At 35.2% G+C, this 23,790-nt stretch overlaps 1 protein-coding gene across 7 annotated transcripts in view; it reads right to left on the bottom strand.

Moving 5' to 3' along the window:
- Positions 1–23,790, bottom strand: part of KIAA0586 (KIAA0586 ortholog) — a 121,430-nt gene that overhangs the window by 69,845 nt on the left and 27,795 nt on the right. For all 7 annotated transcript variants that reach the window (XM_057318704.1, XM_057318705.1, XM_026480288.4 and 4 more), the window contains exons 14-25: positions 22,724–22,951; positions 21,598–21,772; positions 16,539–16,736; positions 14,911–15,098; positions 12,667–12,774; positions 11,628–11,708; positions 10,888–11,081; positions 9,189–9,307; positions 5,541–5,740; positions 2,443–2,602; positions 1,250–1,469; positions 467–723 (exon numbers count right to left, since the gene is read on the bottom strand). In XM_057318704.1, coding sequence (XP_057174687.1) covers positions 467–723; positions 1,250–1,469; positions 2,443–2,602; positions 5,541–5,740; positions 9,189–9,307; positions 10,888–11,081; positions 11,628–11,708; positions 12,667–12,774; positions 14,911–15,098; positions 16,539–16,736; positions 21,598–21,772; positions 22,724–22,951 — 2,128 coding nt within the window. The remainder of the gene's footprint in view (positions 1–466; positions 724–1,249; positions 1,470–2,442; positions 2,603–5,540; positions 5,741–9,188; positions 9,308–10,887; positions 11,082–11,627; positions 11,709–12,666; positions 12,775–14,910; positions 15,099–16,538; positions 16,737–21,597; positions 21,773–22,723; positions 22,952–23,790) is intronic.

Here is a 23,790-nt window from a genome sequence, read left to right as displayed (position 1 = left end):
ACATGCTGACCATTATGGCATGTTTTAATAGACTACACACAACTAAAAAAATGAGGTACAGCTATATGTATTGATATAGAAAGATGTCCACAATATATTATTAGGTAAAAAATTCAGGCTTCAAACAATATATATAGTATGATCCTATATTTAAAGGTAAAAATACACACACACACAAATACACAAGTATGCGTATTTAGGTATCTACATCTGTATAGAAAACACCAGACTGGAAGAGTATACCCCAAACTATTAAAAGTGATATTATTTCTGGAAGGTGAGATTTATGAGCAAGATTTTACTTTCTGAAATTAAGGCACAGAAAAGTTAACTTGCAGAGTCCATATTCTTTCTATTATACCATGTTTAATCCTGAAAATTAAGTAAAAACACTTGACATAGGAAAGTATTACTTAGGAATTATAATAATCTAACCAGTGAAATCAATTGATACAAGGTAACTTACTCTTGGGAGCCACTCTTCGACCACAGTTGAATAAAATCTCTCCTTCAGAGATAGGTCTATCTAAAGTCTCAGTGTCAGTGACGGTAACACTCAAGGTGCTCTCCATTGCTGATGAATCGGAACCCGGCATCTGTGTGGGGGAAGGGGCCTTGGTGCCAGTAGGAAGTGGTGTAAACGGAATTGGAAGTTCTGGAGGTGCCGGCTGAGCAGGGAAATCCACACTCTCAGGTTCTTCTTCCTTGGCCACAGACATTACACTAAGAAGAAAAAGACATATTTTGAACTTAATACGTCACTGAAGGCCTATATTAATTTTTATATTAAAAAAAAACAGATTCAAAGGCCTCCTTTAGAAAGTATTTCTATAATCTGCACTACTATAATTACCAAGATTCATTTTTCCAAAATTGTTTTCATGCTTTAATCATAGACCATCTTGAAAGTTCTACCATCTCTAAAATAAATCTGTACGGTAATATAAAAGTTAACTGATCAGCGTAAATGAAGATTCACTCTGGGGAGAAATAGCTTTCTATTTTACTCACAATATTATAACAATATATATTTTAATCAGTTTCACAAAAAATGTTTTAAAAAAGAACTGAAGGCATAAATAAATCTGGTGAAAATTTTAAAAACTTGAAGTTTATGAAACTTCTTTCTACTAAAGGATAAAGTAGCTTGTGGTTTATAAAGCTTCATCATTTCTGATGTTTTCAATGGATCATCTACGCCAACTTAAGATGAAATGCAGTTACTGAAAGTGAATATATTATCATTTACATAGCTCTCGGGTGAAGTTCTTCTTGAAGAGAGTTAGGATTCTCTTCTTCCAGTGGCAGGTCTCCATCGCTCCACGGCTTAGGAAGCTCTGGGCTGGAGAGCTTCAATTTCTCCATGGAAATCTCTGACAAAGTTGGGGAAAAAGCTGCTGCTGGAGGAGGGGTAGTAGCAGGGGTAACCGCTGGGGTATTAACAAGGGTGATGGCAGGTGTATCATTTCCTAAAGATTTTTTGTTTAAAAAGAAATTAAAAGATAAAAGTCAGTAAACAACTCCATAGGAAGGCGAAATATGTTGTTTCAGGAATTTCTTAACATTTTGGTGTACAAATAATAGCAATAATTAATAATAATAATAATGGCCATTAATGGGAAAATTCCAAAATTTAGTAAAGTCTAAAAATAATCCTTAAAAGACCTATCACTTTTACACTGCCATGAACTTAAAAGTAGTCTTTTTAAAAAAAGATTTTATTTATTTATTTGAGAGAGAGAGAGAGCACGAGTGGGGTGAGGGGCAGAGGGAGAATCAGATTCCCCGCTGAGCAGGGAGCCCGATGCAGGATTCCGGGATCATGACCTTAGCTGAAGGCAGATGTTTAACCGACTGAGCTACCCAGGCGCTCCTGAACTTAAAAGTAGTCTAGGTGTGTATTAGATCCTATACATTTTTTTAACAGTTTTTTTTTTTTTAAGACGCTTTATTTTTTTAAGTAATCTCTAAGCCCAGTGTGGGGCTTGAACTTATAACCTTAAGATCAAGAGTCGCATGCTCTCCTGACTAAGGCAGCCAGGTGCCCCTAGATCATATACTTTAAAAAGTGGCAACCAATTTCTCAGTTTCCTTACAAGAAAAAATGATTTACTAAAACCTAATAAGCAGGGGCGCCTGGGTGGCACAGCGGTTAGGCGTCTGCCTTCGGCTCAGGGCGTGATCCCGGCGTTATGGGATCGAGCCCCACATCAGGCTCCTCTGCTATGAGCCTGCTTCTTCCTCTCCCACTCCCCCTGCTTGTGTTCCTTCTCTCGCTGGCTGTCTCTATATCTGTCGAATAAATAAATAAAATCTTAAAAAAAAAAAAAACCTAATAAGCAAAAGGTATGTGGATACTAATCTATAAAACATAAAATAAATCATGTAATCCTAGGTAATAGTTATTAGATGAAAACTGACGTACAGAAATAAGGTTTCTACCTTTCTCAGCAAATATTTCTTTCGCAGGAATAGCTAAATCATGATCTGAACCACAGGGAGAAGAATCTGGAGTTTTTACTAACACACGCTCCTTAGGAAGTGATGAAGGTGAGAGAGGAGGAGTTGGCTGTGGGGTAGCCACTGGGGTACATACTCTTGCCTAAAATAAATAAAATAAGATATCAATATCACCCAAATAAAGATAATGTAAAACAATGAAATGAGCTCATTCAGAGATTACAGAGAATTTAAATGAATGGGGAAGAAATGGAGCCCTACCTTGAACTTCTAGCTGTTAGTTTCAAGACTAGCCTGCAGAGAGCCTCAGGCTATTGAAATAGCTCTGCCTCTGAAGTAGGCCCCAAAGAAATCTAAGGCTCCCTCTTCTAATACAGAGAGGAAAATACAGTGAATATGCAGCTGAAGATCAAATGCAAACACAAGCTGGGTAGGCCATGTAATAGAAAGGAAGTATTTTAACTGACAAGGTATCAAAGAACAGCCTTTAAGCACAAAAGCACAGAGCTTGTAAAAAGCAATGGAAGGATAAGAAAAAGCAGGGGGGTGGCTAAAATGAAGATAATATGGAGATGGAAAATACTGAGAAAGGTAAAAGTAAACACTTTAAAATGGATTTGTTAAATAGGTAATTATTCAATTTAAAAAGCTACAAAAGAAAGTGCGAATTAAGTCTCCGTTCCTAGCCGTATCCTGTCTACCTAATTCCCTTCCCCAGAGTCATCAAATGTAATTTTGACTGAAGACATTTCATATGTGTATAGATTATCTGTGGGATAACTTCCTAAAACTGGGACTGCTTGGTTAAAGGGTTAATTGCATTTATAATTTAAATACATATTGCCAAATTTCCCTCTGCAGGGTTATACTATTGTACACTAACCACAAGAAGGTGTGAGAACTCCCATTTCTCCAAAGTTTTCTACACAATGTCATTATCAAACTTCTAGCATTTTACCAATCTAATAAGTAAAAATGAGGTTTCAGTGATTTTTTTCTTATTATCAGTGATATTGACCATTTTTTATATATGTATATGGGCCATTTGTATTTCTTTTGTGTGCATGAACTGTCTAGACATGTCTTTTACCTATTTTCAAATACATTGTCTTTTTTCTCCTCATTCTAAAACATGGGTACACAGGAGGATAATTAGTCTTTACTCTGATTCTACGTTGAAAATTGATATGTACTTTTATTTAATCTTTTTTTAAAGATTTTAATTTATTTATTTGTCAGAGAGAGAGACAGCAAGCGAGCACAAGCCAGGGGAGCGGCAGGCAGAGGGAGAAGCAGGATCCCCACCGAGCAAGGAGCCTGATGCGGGACTCAATCCCAGAACCTTGGGATCATGACCTGAGCCGAAGACAGATGCTTAACTAACTGGGCCACTCAGGCGCTTGATACGCAATTTTAAAATCATGAAGCATATTAGAAATTCTACGGCACTGCTTAATAATTAGCATATTCTCAGCCTTTCTTTCTTTCCTCTTGACTACACAAACTACAGAATTAGAGCACTGTTTTCAAATATAATGCTACTGACCATCACCATGAGAGAATTTGAAGGTATTCTAATTAGTATTGGTAATGGATAATGATGATAGACAATTAGTTATTGAGTACTAAATTCCAGACACTAGATTAAGCTCTTTTCATTCATCATCTCACTATATCTTCCACAAAATCTTGGCTAAGATGGTAACAGTATCATAAAGGTGTCAATTCTCTCCAAATTAAACCAATCAAAATCAGATCAATTCCCATAAAAACCCCAAAAAAATCTTTCATGGCACCTGAAAACTAAATTTTAATGTATATTTGGAAGATCAAAGGGCCCAGAAAAGTCATGACAATTCTGAAGATAATGAACAATATGGCAGTGGGGGAAGGGAGCTTGCCTTCCTAGCTACTCCGTAAGCAGATTTTGGTAAAGTCTTGGTTATTTAAACTCTATGTATTTTCTCTATTATATATATCAAACTAAAGCAACAGAGCTGAGGGTTCAAATTCAGATCTCCCCAACTCCTAAGTCCATGCTCTTAACAATTGTATATACTGCCTATTCAAACTGATTTTTCTACATTTTCTCATTCAATCACCCTCATGACAGTATATGCAGTATACAGGCAGAAAATATACCAACGTAAAGCCATAACCCTGACAACATTGCACTGAATACATGACCAATGAGCTAAAAAAGACCAAAACCATGTACCAAATCACATCACGCTGATTACATTATACCAATCTCTATAAAATTCAAATATGTAACTTTATGTTTATACCTCAAATGAGGTAGTTTAAATATTTCACCTACATAAACTGATGTCCTCGTGATCTACAGAATCAGAAGTGACTACAAAGTTTTAAACAGCTGGCAGTAGTAGAGAGTCTATTTTGGTTTTGTATAATTCCATGCTCCTATAATAGATCAGAAACTATTTAGCATAGTAAGGCTGATGAAACAAACAACAAAAGTCCCTAAAAATATATTTACTTTTAAAGATTAAAAAGAGCAGTTGATATAATAACCAAAAGTAATGTGTGAACATTAGCTATATTTTGAATTTTTAAAAAATCCATAAAGGATATTTTTTGAACAACAGGGAAATTTGAATACAGACTCTGTATAACATAATATTAATGTTTCAATGTTAAATTTCTTCAGGAGTATGATGATGGCATTTTGATTATGTAATAAAGTACCACGTTCTTAGGAGATACTACTGACGCTTTCAGAAGTGAAATGTCATGATATCTGCAACTTTCAAATGATTTTTAAATATACAACATACAAAGACAGATAAAATATGTCAAAAAGTTATCAATTGGTAAATATTAGATAAAGGGTACATAAACATTCATTGTATTATACTTTCAACTTTTCTATAGATTTAAAAATTTTTAAAGTAAAATGCTGGGGAAAATATTACTATATCATAGCAATAAAAAATCGATCTCCACCACAAACTATGATATTATGATACCTAATTTAAAATTTGTCCATCTTACTGTTTTTTAATAAATGTATCAAAAATTCCCAGGACTCCAAGTCATGAAAGGAGAGTCACTCCTACCGGCAAGTATGTGTTGCTTGCTGAAACATCCCCAGAAACACTTGTAGCCACAGGACCTTGCTTCTTGGCTTCTCTGTCACCCAGCATGATAGCAATGGTCTCACCAAGAGCCTCATTCACAAAATGGCTAATCATGTCTGAATTCACAGGAACCCCAGCATCAACAAAAAGCTGGAGGGCACCACTGCTTGTTCCTTCCACTAAAAAAAAAAAAAAAGAAAGAATTTCAGTATAAGTGTGCAAGAAACATGCCTGCAATCCAAATCTTAATTCTTAAAATTTTAGAGATACAAACATATTTGTATAAAGGGGAAGGAGGAAGAATAAAAATACAAAATTACTTATTATAAAAGAGAATAAGATGATAACTCACATAATGAACACCCTCTTTAACAAACCAAAAAGGGGAGGAAAACACCCAGCTGAAAACTTTACTTACATGGATCTCTTCCTTACCACTTCAGAATTTAGTGATAAAAAGGACTTGCATACACATTAAATGTTCTCATCTGAAAACAACCCACATTTCCAAGAACAGGGCAATAGGAAACCCTACGACAAATCTTGGTCAAAACACAAAGACACAGGGGCACCTGGGTGGCTCAGTCAGTTGAGTGTCTACCTTTGGCTCAGGTCATGGCCCCAGGGTCCCGGGATCGAGCCCAGAGATGTGCTCCCTGCCCAGTGGAGAGCTTGTTTCTCCCTCTCCCTCTGCCCCTCCCCTCCACTCCTGCTCTCTCTCTCGCACTCTCTCTCTCAAATAAATCTTTAAAATAAATAAATAAATAAATACATGAATAAATAAAAAATAAGACACAAAGATCCAATGACTGTGGGGGATTTTAGAGAAATAGTAGCTGCTTCATAAATATGAAGACAAACCTTCCTTCCTTCTAGTTTCAGGTACATCAGCAAGTGTCTGATTTTGGCTCAGGTCATGATCTCAGGGTCCTGACATCGAGCCCTGTGTCAGGCCCCAGGGTGGGCTCTGCACTTAGTGGGAAGTCTGCCCCTCCCCCCGGTCATGCTCATGAGCATGCTCTTTCTTTCTCTCTCAAATAAATAACATCTTTAAAAAAAGAACAAATTCGAAGAACTCACACAATCCAATTTCAAGACTTATTTTTAAATTACAATAATGTGTGGTATTGACATAAAAATAGACTTATAGATCAAGGGACAGAACAGAAAGCCCAGAAACAGATCCATACATAGTCAACTGATTTTCAACAATAGTGTCAAGGCAATTCATTGGTAGAAAGGATAACCTTTTCAACAAATAATGCTAAAACAATTGGATATACTTATACTGAAAAAAAATTTTCGTGTATGGTCTAAAGTAGGGATCAAAATTAACTCAAGATGTACCATAAACCTAAATGCATAGTCTGAAGCTATACATCTTCTAGAAGAAAACATAGGAGAAAAGATTAATGATCTTTAGAAAAATTCATAAATAATATGTCAAAAACCACAAACTATAAAAGGAAAATTGATAAATTAAAATTCATCAAAATTAACCTTTTGGTTTTCTTTTTCTTTCCTTTTTTTTTTTTTTTTTAAGATTTTATTTATTTATTTGAGAGAGACCAAGAGTGAGAGAGCACAAGCAGGGGGAGCCACAGAGGGAGAGGCTGAGGGAGAGGGAGAAGCAGGCTCTTCACCCAGCAGAGAGCCCAATGCAGGGTTCAATCCCAGGACCCCAGGATCATGACCTGAGCTGAAGGCAGATGCTTAACTGGCTGAGCCACCCAGGTGCCCCAACCTTTTGTTTTTCAAAAGATAATGCTGAGGGGGCACCTGGGTGGCTCAGATGGTTAAGCGTCTGCCTTCAGCTCAGGTCACCATCTCCGGGTCCCCCCCACATTAGGCTCCCAGCTCAGTGGGGAGTCTGCTTCTCCTTCTCCCTCTGCCTCTCGCCCTGCTTGTGCTCTGTCTCTCTCAAATGAATAAAATAAAACCTTTAAAAATAAAAAAAGATAATGCTGAGAAAACAAAAAGGCAAGATACAAATTAGGAAAACATATTTGCAGAACGTATCCAATAAAGGACTTGCATCCAGAATAAATAAAGAACTCTTACAACTAAGTAATAGGAAGACATAAACCTCAACTTAAAAATGGGCAAAAGATTTAAAAGGACATTTTGCCAAAGTAAGTGTACAGGTGGCAAACAAGCACATTAAAAAAACGCACATCATTAGTCATTAGGAAAATGCAAATAAATGAGGTATCTCTACATGCTTACAGAATGTCTATAATCAAAACACTGACAACACCGAGTGCTGGTGAGAATGTAGAGCAACTGGAGTGCTCATGCACTGCTGGCTGGGAATACAAAATAGAGCAGCGGCTCTAAAAACATTGAGCAGTTTCTTATAAAGTGAAACATCTATTTACCATATGACCAAGAGAAATTAAAAGATGTGTCTAAAAGATTTGCTTGGAAATATCCATCTCATAGCTTTATTTATAATAGCCCCAAACTAAAAGACTACAAATTTCCACCAACTGGTAAATGGGTTAACAAATGATAGATCCATACAATGTAATAATACTACAGGCATAAAACATGATTGTCAAAGCCTTATGCTAAATAAAGGCAGGCACAAAGGCTACATATTATACGACTACATATATATAAAATTCTAGTAAAGGCAAAAATCTGCTAGAAAGCAGATCAGTGGCTGTTATGGCCCAGTAGGTGTGGGAGGGGTGAGGAACTGACTACAAAGTGGCATGAATGAACTTTTTGGAATGATGGAAGTGTTTTTCTCTATCATGATTGTGTGGCTAATACACAGTCGTGTTTATTTATCAAAACTCATCAAACTACACACTTAGAATTGGTGAATGTTATGGCAAGTCAACTATACCTCAAAAAAGCTGATGAAAAAGGAAGGGGGTAAAGAGGAAAGAAGGGGGAAGAAAAGGAAGAAGAAGGAAGGAAAGAAGACAGAAGAAGAACAGGAGGAAGGATAAAAAGAAGAGAATGATTGGGTTCCGTAAAGAGGCTCAATCGTCCATTCAGCGGATACCTAAAGTCTTACTAGGTGTCAAAGGCTAGACGCTAAAGGAGAAACATCCGTAATCCTGAGTAATTTATAGTCTAGTGAAACAGATATGTAAGCCAATCGTAATCCAATCTGATAGTTCCCATACCAAAGATATATACAAAATGCTATGGGAAGTAATAGATTTGGGGCGGGAGGGATGGAAGGATAGAATAATCTGAATGCTGCAGTATGAAATGCGGTATGAAATACGGAGGTGAGAGAAAACTTACCTCCACTATAGAGAACAGGGAAACGATATTGGAAGTAAGACCCTATCTTTTGTCAGCCAAGGAATACCTGACCCCTAAAATATATAAACCCATGACTTGAAGGTTTTATCTTTTTTTTTAAAGATTTATTTATTTATTTGTGAGAGAGAGCACACGTGTGCAGGGAGGGGCAGAGGGAAAGAGAATCTCAAGCAGACTCCCCACTGAGCACAAAGCCCAATGTGGGGCTCTATCCTACAACTCATGAGATCATGACCTGAGCCGAAATCAAGAGCTCAGTTGCTCAACCAACTGAGCCATGCAAGTGCCCCAAGGTTTTATCTTTCAATACCAAAAAAAAGTAAAAGTTTCCATTTCACTTACCGATGCCAGAAGTCAATGGTTCACTTGCCTCACTGACTGAAGCGCTGACATTGGGTATGGCTTGTTGTTGGATTGGAAAGAGCCCAGAGATAATTCTTGACATTATTTCTTGTTCTACCCTGGGGAATAAAAGTTGAGAATTCCTAAATTTGATTGAATGTATAAGGTGTTAGAAATAACACCCTTAAAAATAAACTTTACCCATGGACACAAACATTTACATGTGGAAGTAGTAATTCTGAAAGTTGACTCTGGAAAGAAAAAATAAATGTAACTCCCAGTGAAATAAGCCACATGAAACAGAATCTCCATTTGGGAGACAAATTTAAATTTGATTCAATAAACTTGCTGATTAGTCTAATGAAAAGTTTAACAGACCTCTTAAATTCATAATAAAGTTTAGGTCTAGGATTATCTGACATATCATGCACCTAAAATGTTGGGTTCCCTGCTCTGAAAGCACCCATACAAAAGCACACAAGAGCAGAGTTAGAAAAAAAGTCCAACTGCCCTCTCTTCAAAGAAATAAATATATAGACTGCAATACAGGTAGTTTCCCTCTTAAAAAGGAAAGACAATTTATTTCCAAGGTCATTTTTAGGAAATTAAAGAGGAAGGAGAGGTGGAAGGAAAAGGGGAACACAATCGGAGACCACTTCTGTACATTTCTTTAGAGCATCTAAGAGGCTGATGAAAAATTATTATACACGTAATAGATACTACTTGTAGAGAAATTAGAAAATATATGTTAAAAAAATAGATAAGGCTCATACGTAATCCCAGATTCAGAGATAAACACAACTAACAATTTGGTATATGTTTTTCAAATTTCTTCCTATGCACATTTATTTCTGTTGTTATTGTTGTTGTTGTGTTTGTTTCAGTTTTTTTTTTGAGAGAGAGAGTGCACAAGCGAGCAGGGGTGGGCAGTCAGGGGTGGAAAGGGGCAGAGGGAGAGGGGGAGAGAGAATCTTAAGCTGACTTCACACCCAGCACAGAGCCCAAAGTGGGGCTCGATCTCACGACCCTGAGATCATGACCTGAGCTGAAATCCAGAGTTGGACACTTAACCAACTGAGCCACCCAGGTGCCCCTGCACATTTATTTTTGAGTAAGGTCTTGTAATTATTATTTTTCAACATCATTAATTATTATTAATATCGTTCAACATCATTAAATATTCTTCTAAGTTTAATCTTGATAACTATTACTATTCAGTTTAGTTTATTCCATAACTTAAAGTTTCTCACAGGTAAAAACAGGGATAAAAACAGAGTTCATAAGTTTATAGAAGTAACAAGCAGAACGCCTTGTTATGGTAAGTACTGCATGTGCTAAGTAGTCTGTGGCTGAGTAGCAGAACCATAATTATTTCCTTAGGAATTTCTGGAAGTGAATCACTGGATTAAAGAAAATGTACATTAAAAAAAAAAAAGAACATGTACATTTTTAAAGCTTTTGTTACTTAACAACAGCCTCTTTTGCTATAATAGCCTACATACAAATATGCAAGAAAAGAAACAATGCCTTCAACAACGAGTTAAACCCTCACATTACATCAAATAGTTCCCAGTAACTGTAGCAAAGGAAAAGTTTAATAAACAAAAAGAGAGAAGGAAGATTTTCAACTAAAACTTAGTATTTTCTATTTATATCTGCTACTATGATTCTGTTCACACCAACATCACTATAAACTCACCACTGAATTAAGCCATTTTCCAATGTTTCTTTTCTCTGAATTACTTTATCCAGAACATCAGTAGTGGGCTGAAGTGTAGAAGCAACTGGCGGAAATGGTGGACCATTGTATTTTGTAGAAACAACTTTAACACTTCTGTTAAACTCCAGAATTGGTTCAGAGTATTCTGGAATTTCATCACGTGTTTCCTCTTGCTGGTAATATAAAAACAAACCTATCATATTCATGTATCTGTTTAACATTTACTGAGTGACCAGTGTAGACAGAAACTCAGGTCGGTAAATTAACCAACACATCTCTATTAATCAAGAGCCTTTCTAATTAGGTGGCATCATGTTATTTATAATATACACATTTGTCATACAAATTGCCTTGAAGAAACCTTAATTATACAATTACTTTGTCTGTTTAAAACCCAATGTTGATTTTAAGCAGTCATAAAACAAACTAGATAACTTAGTTTTCCTGCATAAAACATTAACATTTCCCTCTAGAAGTTTATTATCTTAATTTATTATCATAATAAAACTGATGCTTCCAAATATCACTGCTTCCGCTTTCTGCACTTATAAGAAGGTATATGGGAAATCTCTGTACTTTCATCTCATTTTTGTTCATTTTAGAACCTGAAACTGCTCTAAAAATATTATTATATATACATATAATAAAGTCTTTAAAGATAATCACATGGAAGAATATTGCTAGAAAAGTAATTTCTCATGATTTCTAAGCTTTGTTACCTGTATGATATCGATTACTTCATCAAAGTTCGTTCCTGGAAACTTCACCTCTTCTTCATCTACGTTTGTAAGTTCTGGGGTCTAAAAAAGCATTTTCAAAAAGATTTTGTTGTGCTTAATATCTTCTTAATTTATACATAATTTATCATAACACCCATAACATAAGCTTGTAATTACATGGCCTTACTTTTTTATTTTAATATCCTGTTTAGAACTGATTTCATTAAATAAATGAAATCCAAGATAGTACCCAAGCCATCACATTTCATTTCGATAGCTATCAAAAATTAAATATAAGTTTTTGTTAATGACTCCATCAGCAATGCAACTTAAGTCAATTGATCAGGTTGATCAGAAGCAGGCTCCTCACTGAGCAGGGAGCCCAACGTGGGGCTCGATCCCAGGACCCCAAGATCATGACCTGAGCCAAAGGCAGATGCTTAACCGACTGATTCACCCAGGTGCTCCTTTTTTACTATTTCTGATCATGAAAAATTGTTGGTGTTCTCCCTCTCCTTAAAACTGTGTCCTCGAGGACCATGTTTGCTTATAACAGATGAAAACTGAGGAAAGCTGCAGTGTTATTTGAGTGTGTAGTAAAGTTAGAGCTTCGTTATTTAATAGCATATAAATACTAGAGAGAAATGCCTATTTCTGCATCATGTCAATACTATATTGACAAAGTAACATCCCAAAACATGAACTCCAAACATCACTATGAAGTTCATATTCAAGAAAACTATACTGTTTAAATCAGGTTTCTTCTCCAAAGAGATAGAAATCCTCTCTTCACATATAAGACAATTTAAATTACCAAAAAGCTACACTAGGGATTATCACTTTCACAATGTTTATAAATGTAAGGATCTTAAACAAACTTTCTTTTTCAAGTTCATCAGCAATACTAGATTTATTCTGAATCTTTTCCTTAAAACTTAAATTATAATAGATTATATAATGGAAGACTTTAGATGGAATAATATTAGTTAAACTTCATATTCAAACATTACTCAAAACTATCTGATAAATTTCTGAATACCTGTATCCAGGTTTTCAGAGGAGGACAAGCTTCTTTGGGACTAGGCAGAGAGAGATCGACTTCAGCACTACCATTCGAAATGCTATCAATATCCACATTGGGTAATACCTAAAACAAAACACAACATCCAGCTTTCTGTTCATCATTTTGACTCAAATATTTGTCAGTCTACACATCAATAACATATATTTAACTTTTTATTGAGAAGTCAATGGATAACAATTTGTTTAAGGTATGAAAGCATATTCTACAAAATTTAGAAAATAAAGGGGAACACATAAAATTCTATTAAGATAACTTTATTTTGAATCCTCCCTTTTCTTTTTACTATCCACTTTTTACTATTTATTTCTGATTTTTCATTTTAATCAGGTTATAAGCACCTTTCATGCTCCCATAGAAACTTAATAATTATATTTTAAATAACTACATAATATTTCAACAATATTCATGCCTTAATTATTTAACTATTTTCCTGTTGGTAAACATTTATGATATTGCTAATATTTCCGCTGTTATACATATCACCACAAAAAACTTTTTCATATATATAGGGGGTTTTTTTCCTCTAAAATTCGAATTATTTCATTATGCTAGATAACCAGATATTAGGTTAACTTCCTGAGTCACAGAGCATGAATACTTAAAATTCTTGATAATTAATGCCAAAATGCAGTCCAAATGAGTTCTATTTATGTCATCAAAAACATAATTAACTCAGCAATAAGTTTTTAAATGGAGTATATTATTGTTATTTTAATTTGCATTATCTAAGTAACTTGAAAGATTTTAATTATTCATTTTCTTGCTCATAAACTGTATTTCCTCTTCTGTAGGGTCCTATTCAGGGTCTTTGAATATTCCTGGATTTGCATCTGCTTTCTTATTAATTTATGGAAGTTTTCAGATTTAAAAATTAATCCTTTCGTATATTCTAATTGTATGTTTTCATTTTTATATAGGAATTTTTTACATTAGCTTCAGTATTAGATTTTATAGATTCAAATCTATTCTTTTATTATATGTAGGTTTTCTTCTCTCATATCCAGACTTAGCTTCAGCTTTGATAAATTATCTTCTAATTCTGCTATTTTTACATTTTACAGCTGTACTTTTTACCTGTTGACTATTTAGAATTCATGTGCCATACAGTGGGAGGTTAGAGTCTAAAACTGATCTATGTTTCATATTATTAAGCAATTACAACATATATTACTTCACTTACAAGACTCCTATTTTCTACTGATACATGAAGTAACTACTAAACATTACATTCTTTTTTTTTTTTTTTTTTAGAGAGAGCACTCAAGTCGGGAGGGGGCAGAGGGAGAGAGAAATTTTTTTTTTTTTTAAGATTTTATTTATTTGACAGAGAGAGAGACAGCCAGCGAGAGAGGGAACACAAGCAGGGGGAGTGGGAGAGGAAGAAGCAGGCTCCCAGCGGAGGAGCCTGATGCAGAGCTCGATCCCATAACGCTGGGATCACGCCCTGAGCTGAGGCAGACGCTTAACGACTGAGCCACCCAGGAGCCCCCTGAGCCACCCAGGAGCCCCGGAGAGAGAAAATCCTAAGCAGACTCCATGCCCAGCTCAGAACCCAATGTGCGGCTCAATCTCACAACGCTGAGATCATGACATGAGCTGAAATTAAGAGCTGGACGCTTAACTGACTGAGCCACCCAGGTGCCCCATATTACATTCTTTTTTTAAATAACCAAGGCTATTTCTGAAATACTTCATTGTACAGGTCCAGTATCAAAAAACCTTTTGCTCTTTCAAATATCAAAATGATCCTTAAGTTAAAGAAAACAAACAAAAAATTAAACACATGGTTTGTGTGGGTGGGGGGCTTAAATTACAATTTGACTTAAATTATATATTAACTTAGAAGAATTGACAACTTGAATATTTAATCTTCACATATAAGTTCTCTTTCCATTCATTCAAATCACAGATATATTTTAAGTCACAGTCTTTCTTTTAAAATTAATTATAATATACTGTTCAATTGTTCCCTTTGGAATATCATCATGTCACCTGGATATGAGCCACTGGTTTAGAAAAAGTAGCTTAAATCATACAGAACAAGGATAGAGACATCACGTTAATATCACAGTTTTAAAGAACAGAAGACCCATGATGAAAGCAAAGTTCTCATGAAGCAACATAATAAATTTTAAGTGCTAAAGTTAAGGCAAAGATTTTTTTTTCCTTAAAATTTTCTACTCATGCACCCTGACATACCTGTACAGTAAGATGAGGAGGATCCTTTTTTTCTGACTTCATTTCTATAACTGCGATGTTAGGTTTCTTTATTTCAGTTTCCATTTTTCGAGATGATGGAGGAATAGAAGTAGTCACTGTTATAGGGTGTGGCTTGTTCACAATTACTCCAGCAGGTGGCATGGAATCACTATTACTTTGGGTTTGTCCTAAAAAGTTTGGGGAAGAGATGAGTCATCTATTTCAGAAATAAAGGGAAAAATCAAATACACAGTTTAGATCTTTATGGCTGAATTCTCTCTCGTCTGGAAAGGAAGTGCCATCCGCAATCACCTTTCCTTCTATTAACACTGCTGTCAACATACTCACCACGTTATCCTTTCAGCAGCGACTCACACTTATCAGGCACTCATATGTGGCAGACACTTCACATACACTATCTAATTTAACCCTCAAAATAAGCCTATGAGGTATTAAGATTATCCACATTTCACAGTTGAGAAAACAGGCTTAGAAACAACATAATTTGCCAAAGGTCATAACTGTAAGTGGCAAAGCCAAGAATAAAGTGTAGTGTGTTATACTGGGTTATTTTTATTCTCAACTCTTATAGAGCAAAAATGGACAGAAATAAAACCAATAACAAAATACTAGTGATTGACTACCAATAAATAGCATGTACTCCCACTATTTGGTAATTATCATAGCTGTCAGCAACTTAGCTTTCACTTCAAAAGTTCCAATTATCTCCTATATTTCAAAATAATGAGGGACAGAACAGTGCACTCTTTAAAAGCATAGACTCTAAAGCCAAACTGACGGTTTGGCTCGAATTACACGGCCTTTGACAAATTACTTCATTCCTCTGTGCCTCGGTTTCTTCATCTATAAAACTGGTACATTACCATATGTTTTACAGGGTAGATTAAATAAATTCATATATGTAAAGTGCTTAGATCTGTACCTGGCACACAGCAGGGACTTTATAAGTATTACCTACCACATTAACGGGAGGCATGTTTGAGCAGACACAGCTACCAAGGTGACATGCCATTAAGCCATAAAATAAAAAATGAAAAATTTCCTCTTCTGTTGGAAAATATTCATATTTAAGTCATTCATTAAAATTAAGAAAGAATAGCAAAGACACTAAAAGAAAAAAAAAGCTAACTAGATTTGAAGAACTAGCGTGGAAGCAAAAATAATTTGTTAAATTTTTACATTGAGTCTAAGAGACCTCAAATAAGTAAATAACCAACTACTGCTTTAGAATACACAGCCTAGCACAGCCTAGTTCCAAAGTACACAAAACAACTTCAAAGTACTTCGCCTAAGACATGATATTAAACCACTTAAAATTTTTGAATTCTTTAATTAGTATGCATATCTATAACATATCTAAACTTTTTTTACTTTGTTTCATCTACAGCAACATATTATAAAATACCAAAGGAATGTTTCCTGTGAGTGAAACTATAGCAGGAACCCGTTATTTCAGAGACTACTCCACGGAGGAAGCCACATTCTGAGGCCCTACCCACAAACACAACACACAGAGGAAAAGGAAGGAGATGATCACGTCATTTGGAAAGTTCTGCCACTGCCAGTAAGAACTGACAATTTACCCTGTGTATTTTGTTGGGACTTACCTAAAAGAATGGCCATAGGAATCAGATGACCTTCCAGTGTACCTGAGAGGGTAGGCATTTCTCTGCTTGGGCTGAACAAGTACTGCTGATCACCGGGCGGCAGCACAGCAGTCACAGAATGTGGTGGTTTGGAATCCCTTTTCACAGCTTTTGTGGCGTAAAAGTCAGTTTGTGTCCTTATTGACTTGACTTTAGTGCCTGTAATAATTACCGGTGGCAGCGATTTTAAAATCTTGTTTGAACATCTATCCAGCTGGAAATACAGTAACTCTTCTTCACAGAAAGATCTCGTTCTATCTAATAAGGTGTAATCACAAGGCCTCAAAATAGAAGCGACACATAAACCAGGGGCTGGCAAAAACTTTCCCTTAAAAGGTCAGAGAGTGAACATATTGGTCTCATGGGCCATGTGGTCCCAGTGACAACATCCCAATTCTGCCACTTACACATGAAAGTAGTCACGCTACAGTCACAGAAAAATGAGAGCTGCTAGGTTCCAATAGTACTTCTAAGAACAGGCAGCTGACTTGTAGGCCATGGTTTCTGAACCCCTGAACAGATGTAGCAACTTGCACAACTACTATGACAAGACCGATTCAATGATTTAATGATAAGGGAAAAAATGTTGAATAAAAGATTGAGAAGAATATTCAGACTGTATTGTTTATTTAACTGCTTACACTTCTTTCCCTGTGGGTACAAAAAGTTAATGATCATATTTGGAATTGGATTTCTTTTCATCCTCTCATTACACCTTTACTCATGACATAATTCTTTTTTTTTTTTTTTAAGATTTTATTTATTTGACAGAGAGAGAGAGACAGTGAGAGAGGGAACACAAGCAGGGGGAGAGGGGGAGGAAGAAGCAGGCTCCTAGAGGAGGAGGACTCCGGGATCACGCCCTGAGCAGAAGGCAGACGCTTAATGACTGAGCCACCCAGGCGCCCCTACTCATGACATAATTCTGAATAACTAGCCTTTATCCTTTGAAATTATGTACAGATGGTCAAATTCTACACCTATTAAAACCTTACAGGAGTTAGTATCATTGTATTTTTTTCTATTCCTATGAATAGAATTACATTACATCCTGAATTCTTTTTTTTTTTTAAGTTCATTTATTTATTTATTTATTTTAGTAATCTCTGCACTTAATGTGGGGCTCAAACTCACAACCATGAGATCAAGAGTCGGGTGCTCTTCCAACTGAGCCAGGCAGGTACCCCTGAATCCTGAATTCTTAAAAACTCAGAAATTTGTCTGATTTCTATGGAACCTGAGGAAAGTGAACAAAAGTATAAAGGAGAAGAAACTATTTTGTAAATAAATTCCTGACATTACTACATTTTTACTTTTAATATGGGAGTAATTTTATGAATCTAGACTTTTATTTTTTTTTATTATTTTTTTTTTTAAAGATTTTATTTATTTATTCGACAGAGATAGAGACAGCCAGTGAGAGAGAGAACACAAGCAGGGGGAGTGGGAGAGGAAGAAGCAGGCTCATAGGGGAAGAGCCTGATGTGGGGCTCGATCCCAGAACGCCAGGATCACGCCCTGAGCCGAAGGCAGACGCTTAACCGCTGTGCCACCCAGGTGCCCCCGAATCTAGACTTTTAAATACAGCTTCGTGATTCCAGGAAGAAACATTTTAGTACCACATCTATATTTTTTCATTCTGTTGTCTTGTATTCATTCATTCAGTTAAATGAATTTTTTTTCTTGAATGTTCATTTAAAATATATGTTTTCAGCATTTCATAGGCATTGCTCCAGACACAGGAAATACAGTACTGAATAAACCAACTGTGCTCATAGAGTTTACAGTCTAGTAAGGAAAACAATCAATAAACAAAAATATAACATCAGACCTTTTTCCAAAGAAGGCATACATGGCCAATAGACATATGAAAAGTTGCTAATAACACCCATCATCAGGGAAATGCAAGTCAAAACTACAGTGAGATTACCACCTTACTCCTGTTAGAATGGCTAAAATAAAAAACACAAGAAATAAGTGAATGTGGAGAAAAAGAAATCCTCATGCACTGTTAGCAGGAATGTAAATTGGTATAGCCACTGTGGAAAACAGTATGAAGTTTCCTCAAAAATTAAAAATAGAAATACCATATGATCCAATAATTCTATTATTTACCAAAGAAAATGAAAACACTAATTTGAAAAGATATATGTATCCTATGTTTACTGTAGCATTATTTAGAATAGCCAAGATATGGAAGCAACTTAAATGTCCATCGATAAACAAGTGGATAAAGATGTGGTGTATACATGCAGTGGAATATTATGCAGCCATAGAAAAGGAGATTGTGCTATTTGAGAAAACATGGATGGACCTACGGGGTATTGTTCTAAGTGAAATAACTCAGACTGAGAAAGAGAAATACCATATGATTCCACTTAAAAGAGGAATCTAAAAGCAAACAAAGGGGCGCCTGGGTGGCACAGCGGTTAAAGCGTCTGCCTTCGGCTCAGGGCGTGATCCTGGCGTTATGGGATCGAGCCCCACATCAGGCTCCTCCACTATGAGCCTGCTTCTTCCTCTCCCACTCCCCCTGCTTGTGTTCCCTCTCTCGCTGGCTGTCTCTATATCTGTCAAATAAATAAATAAAATCTTAAAAATAAATAAATAAATAAAATAAAAGCAAACAAAAAGCAGAATCAAGTCAGTCAGAGAAAGACAAATACCCATATAACTTCATATGTGGAATTTATTTTTTGTATGTGGAATTTAAGAATCAAAACAGATGAACACGGGGGAAGGGAAGGGAAAATAAAATAAGATGAAAACAGAGAGGGAGACAACCGTAAGACACTCTTAACTCTAGGAAACAAACCGAGGGTTGCTGGAGGGGCGGTGGGTGGGGGGCTGGGGAAACTGGGTAATGGGTGTTAAGGAAGGCACTTGATGTAATGAGCACTGAGTGTTATATAAGACTGATGAATCACTGACCTCTACCTCTGAAATTAATAATGCGGTATAGGTTAACTAAACTGACTTAAAAAACAAACAAGTAAACACAGAAGAAAATACCAGAAATTTACCAAATTTGGTAGACAGATTACAGAGGATATATTTTCTTATAAAGTTTTCTGTATTTTCTATATTTTTGAAATTTAAAATAATAAATAAAATATAAAATTATTAATCTTCTGTTACAAGAGGAAATGTCTATAGCAAGGATAGACAATTATTCTACTGAGGCCTCAATCCCATAGAAAAATTTTTATTTTTGCTTTGAATGCTCAATAAAGTTTTCTTTATTAAAAAAACCCACAGAATCAGACCTATACATACAGATAATAAACATAGTTGCCAGAGGGGAAGTGGGTAGGGGGTGAATAAAATAGGTGAAGGGGAGTGAGAGATCCAGTCTTCTAGTAATGGAATGAATAACTTATGGGAATAAAAGGCAGAGCATAAGGAATATAATATGTACAGGACAGATGGTTGCTACACTTCTGGTAAATGAAGCATAACGTAAAACCTTGTCAAATCACTAAGTTGTACACCTGAAACTAACATAATGTTGTGTGTCAACTATACTCAATATTTTTTAAAAAGAAAAGCATATAAAAAATTTAAAAACATATATATAACATCAGATTGTGAAAAGCGCTATGAAGAACAATAAGGCAGGGCAAGAGAATAAGAGAGGTGTAGGAGATCATTTTTTGGATAGGATGGTCAGGGTAGACCTCTCTGAGGAGCTAACATTTAAGAGCAGGGATCCAAAGAGCTGAGAGAGGAAGCCATGCAAAAGTCTGAGGGAAAAGCTCTCCAGGAACAGAAAACAACAGGCACCAAGGGCCAAGAATAAGCACGTTTCCACAGGTCTCAGTCACTTCCACCATTAAAAGGGTCACTTAAAATCATTTTTGGATTTTTAAGTATCTTAAGGCCTCAAGTTATTTTTTGCAAAGGCTTTCAAAAGCCCAAATATAAGTTAATAGCAAAGCGCCAGAAAAAGTGGAAAAGGCAAATATCATCTGAAAGCTATATACTTAATAATACCAGCAGGATTTCTAGATAAACTGACACTCTATATGATTACCTAACTTTTAGAAATGAAAGGAACAGGAAACTAAAGCAATGCCACAGCTCCAACTTCCAGAAAGGATAAGAAACAAAAATGAGTTGGTATCCACTAGTTACTGCATACTGTTGAAGCTTACTGGCTGCTAGAGTGCAAGCAGAGTAATTTCAAAATGTAACCACATTCAACAGACTCCATATTTAATGAAGAGTTACATTTACACATACTAGAGAGGAGCGCCTGGATGGCTCAGTCGGTTAAGTGTCTGACTCTTGAATTCAGCTCTGATCATGATCTCCGGTCGTGGGATCAAGCCCCACAGCGGGCTCTGTACTCAGCCGGGAGCCTGCTTGAGGATTCTCTCTCTTTCTTGCTCTCTCTCTCTCTCCCTCCACCCCTCCCCCCCACTCACGCAGGCACATGCACGTGTGCTCTCTCTCTCCATCTAGAATAAATAAATCTTTAATAAATAAATACACTATACTAGTGAAATGGTAGATGTGAGTCAAAACATATAGTAATAAATGAAGTTTTTAGAGGTGTACGAGAGTGCCAAAAAATTTTTTTCACCTTTACTACATAAGCCCTTTTATGATAATATACAGCTTAAGGCTGATCTTCATTCTTTCATAAACAACATGATAGAGCAATGTCTTCAAGGAAATGTCCACTTTCTCTAGATTATAATTTAAATCGTTCAAGATATCATCTCATAAATGCAAATTTTATCATGCTTTATGTGAAGATACCACCTAATCCTATCTTTCCCCCCACTTATTCCTATTTTGTGCCTTGAATCTGGTCTATATTTTTTCCCCACTTATTCCCATTTTATGCCTTGAAATAGTCTATTTCTTCCTACTCTTAGAAGGATTCTTTCCCATGCCTAAGCATTATATAATTTGAACAGTATTTATGAGTCATAAAAAAAGAAAAAATTAAACATTACATATTACACTGATAGCATAAAAATGAGGTTTACCACAGAAAAATGAGGTTCCTTACCTTTAACTCGTTCTATTACTTTTGGTCTCTGTGGTTTAGACTTAGGAGATGGAGAATTAAATCGGAGATATGGTCCTTTTTTAAGAGTGCTGCGATGGCCTTGATAAATTGGTTTTCCATAAATTTGTAACAAATAATCCTCATCTTGTACCACTGTGGTTGCTTTTAAAAATCCCTAGGTACACAAAGTTATTCAACTCACCAAAGAAATAGTCATCGAACACACCTCAATTTTCTAAAGCCTTCTTTTGCCAGCTTAAGTAATATAATAAGAATTATCAGGTCAGAAAAGTCCTCTATTTTAAATGACTCTTAAATTCTAGATATAATTTTCAAACCGTAGCTTTAATGTTTTATGGTTTTCAAAAACATGAAAGATAAATGCAAAAATCATCCGCTCAAAAAACATAAAGGTTCTTATACTACTAAGCATATTTTCAGCACCAAAAAGTAAGGCTTAAACACATTTTATATACCTATTATATTCAATCACAGTAATATAACATAAATCAAGTCTTTAAATGATTTTCTACATTCCTGATCTCACCTTCAATCATAGTCTAAATGCTACAATAAGGTAGCGTTTATTGACAATTACTAAGTGCTCAGCACTGAATTAGATACTTTATTAATGTGCCCAACAATCCATGCTTGTTATTAAGAAAGTTACAGCCTAATTATGGCACCCAAAAACATACCCTCCACAGCATCTAGTACCAAACCTCACAATCACTAGGCACTAGATGTATTTGTTAAACAGAAAAATAAACAAAAAATATGTATATTCACATATATACATACAAAGATGAAATACAATTTGAGTAGCACAAACTAGAGAATCTAATTTTTGGACTAGACGATCTCTAGATATACCTACTATAACTAAAATATTATAATTCTAAGTGTAGAGATCTCAGAAGAAAGAAATTATGTATTTTGTGCACTGCTTTCCACATTATGAATTCCCAAAACTCTAAATATCAATAGTTTAAAGATAGTTTACATTTATATAGTCCTTCATATTTTAAAACATTTTCATATTCACTTCATTATTTATAGCTTAAAGGAAATGAAATAATTAATTATAATGCAACCTTCATGTCACAAAACCACAGTAGGCTCTTACTTCTTTTCTCTCTTTCTGTAGGTTTGAAGTAGGCATGCTCCTCATGGGTGGATTTCTAAAATGCTCCTCTTTTTGTTTTTGAGAATGTTTTCTTTGAATTACTGAATTATTGACTGTTTTGTCTTGCATGTTAGTTTTAATATCTTTACTCATATTCTGAGCTTTCTTGGTCCTTTGATTCTTTTGATCAAATCTCTTTTGTTCGTAATCTTTTCTTGCCAGTTCATCCTTAACATAATCAAAATTTAAATTACTTAAAACATATCCAAGTAATGCTTTCATATCTAAAGTATTAGAATTTATTTTCTGCTATTATAGAAATATACTTTAGCAGTCTTAAATGCTTTGTAAATAAATTATATTGGCTTACATATGAATAAAAACTCCCTGGAAGAATAAACAATAACTAAAAAGATTAGTGCCTTATGGAACAGGGTGAATAAGAAATAGTTGACGAGGTACAAGAGTAGGGGGGCAATTTTTCATTATAAATCTTAACATTTTTTGAATGTTTGAATCATAGGACTAGAGTAAATATTCAAAAAGTTAAATTAAAAAAATAAATTTCAAAAAGTAAACAATTTTGTAATAAAACTCTGTAATAAATATTTATAAATTAAAACAGCTTGAAGATTTAAACAAACATACTTTGTAATGAATTCACAGTAATAGAGTAACATAGAGTGCCAGTTGTCTGCAGAGGCAAAACTAATCTCCAAGTCTTCTGACTATTTAATTTTTTTTTTTTTTTGGTGCATCACATTGTAGATAATAACATTTCTTCATAACATTAGAGCTATATATTCTTAAACAACAAAGTTTAAAAATACATTTTAGTGTTTATTGCTGTGGAAAGCGAACTGACACACTGTCTTGCTACCATTGTGAGGAAGCACATACACACAACTTATAGTCAGAAAAAATTGGTTTTCATCTTTGCACCCAAAGATGAAAATACCAGGCTTACTTTGTCAAGTTCTACTCCCACAAATGTATACATTTTAAGAATTTCTTTAAACTACTGACCCTCGAATAACAACTCTCCTAGATTTTTGCAATGCTAATTT

The sequence above is a fragment of the Ursus arctos genome, unplaced genomic scaffold (assembly GCF_023065955.2).
Source record: "Ursus arctos isolate Adak ecotype North America unplaced genomic scaffold, UrsArc2.0 scaffold_25, whole genome shotgun sequence".
Taxonomy (NCBI): Eukaryota; Metazoa; Chordata; class Mammalia; order Carnivora; family Ursidae; genus Ursus; species Ursus arctos.
The sequence above is the reverse complement of the archived record's forward strand: the minus strand, read 5'-3'. Positions and strand labels throughout refer to the sequence as shown.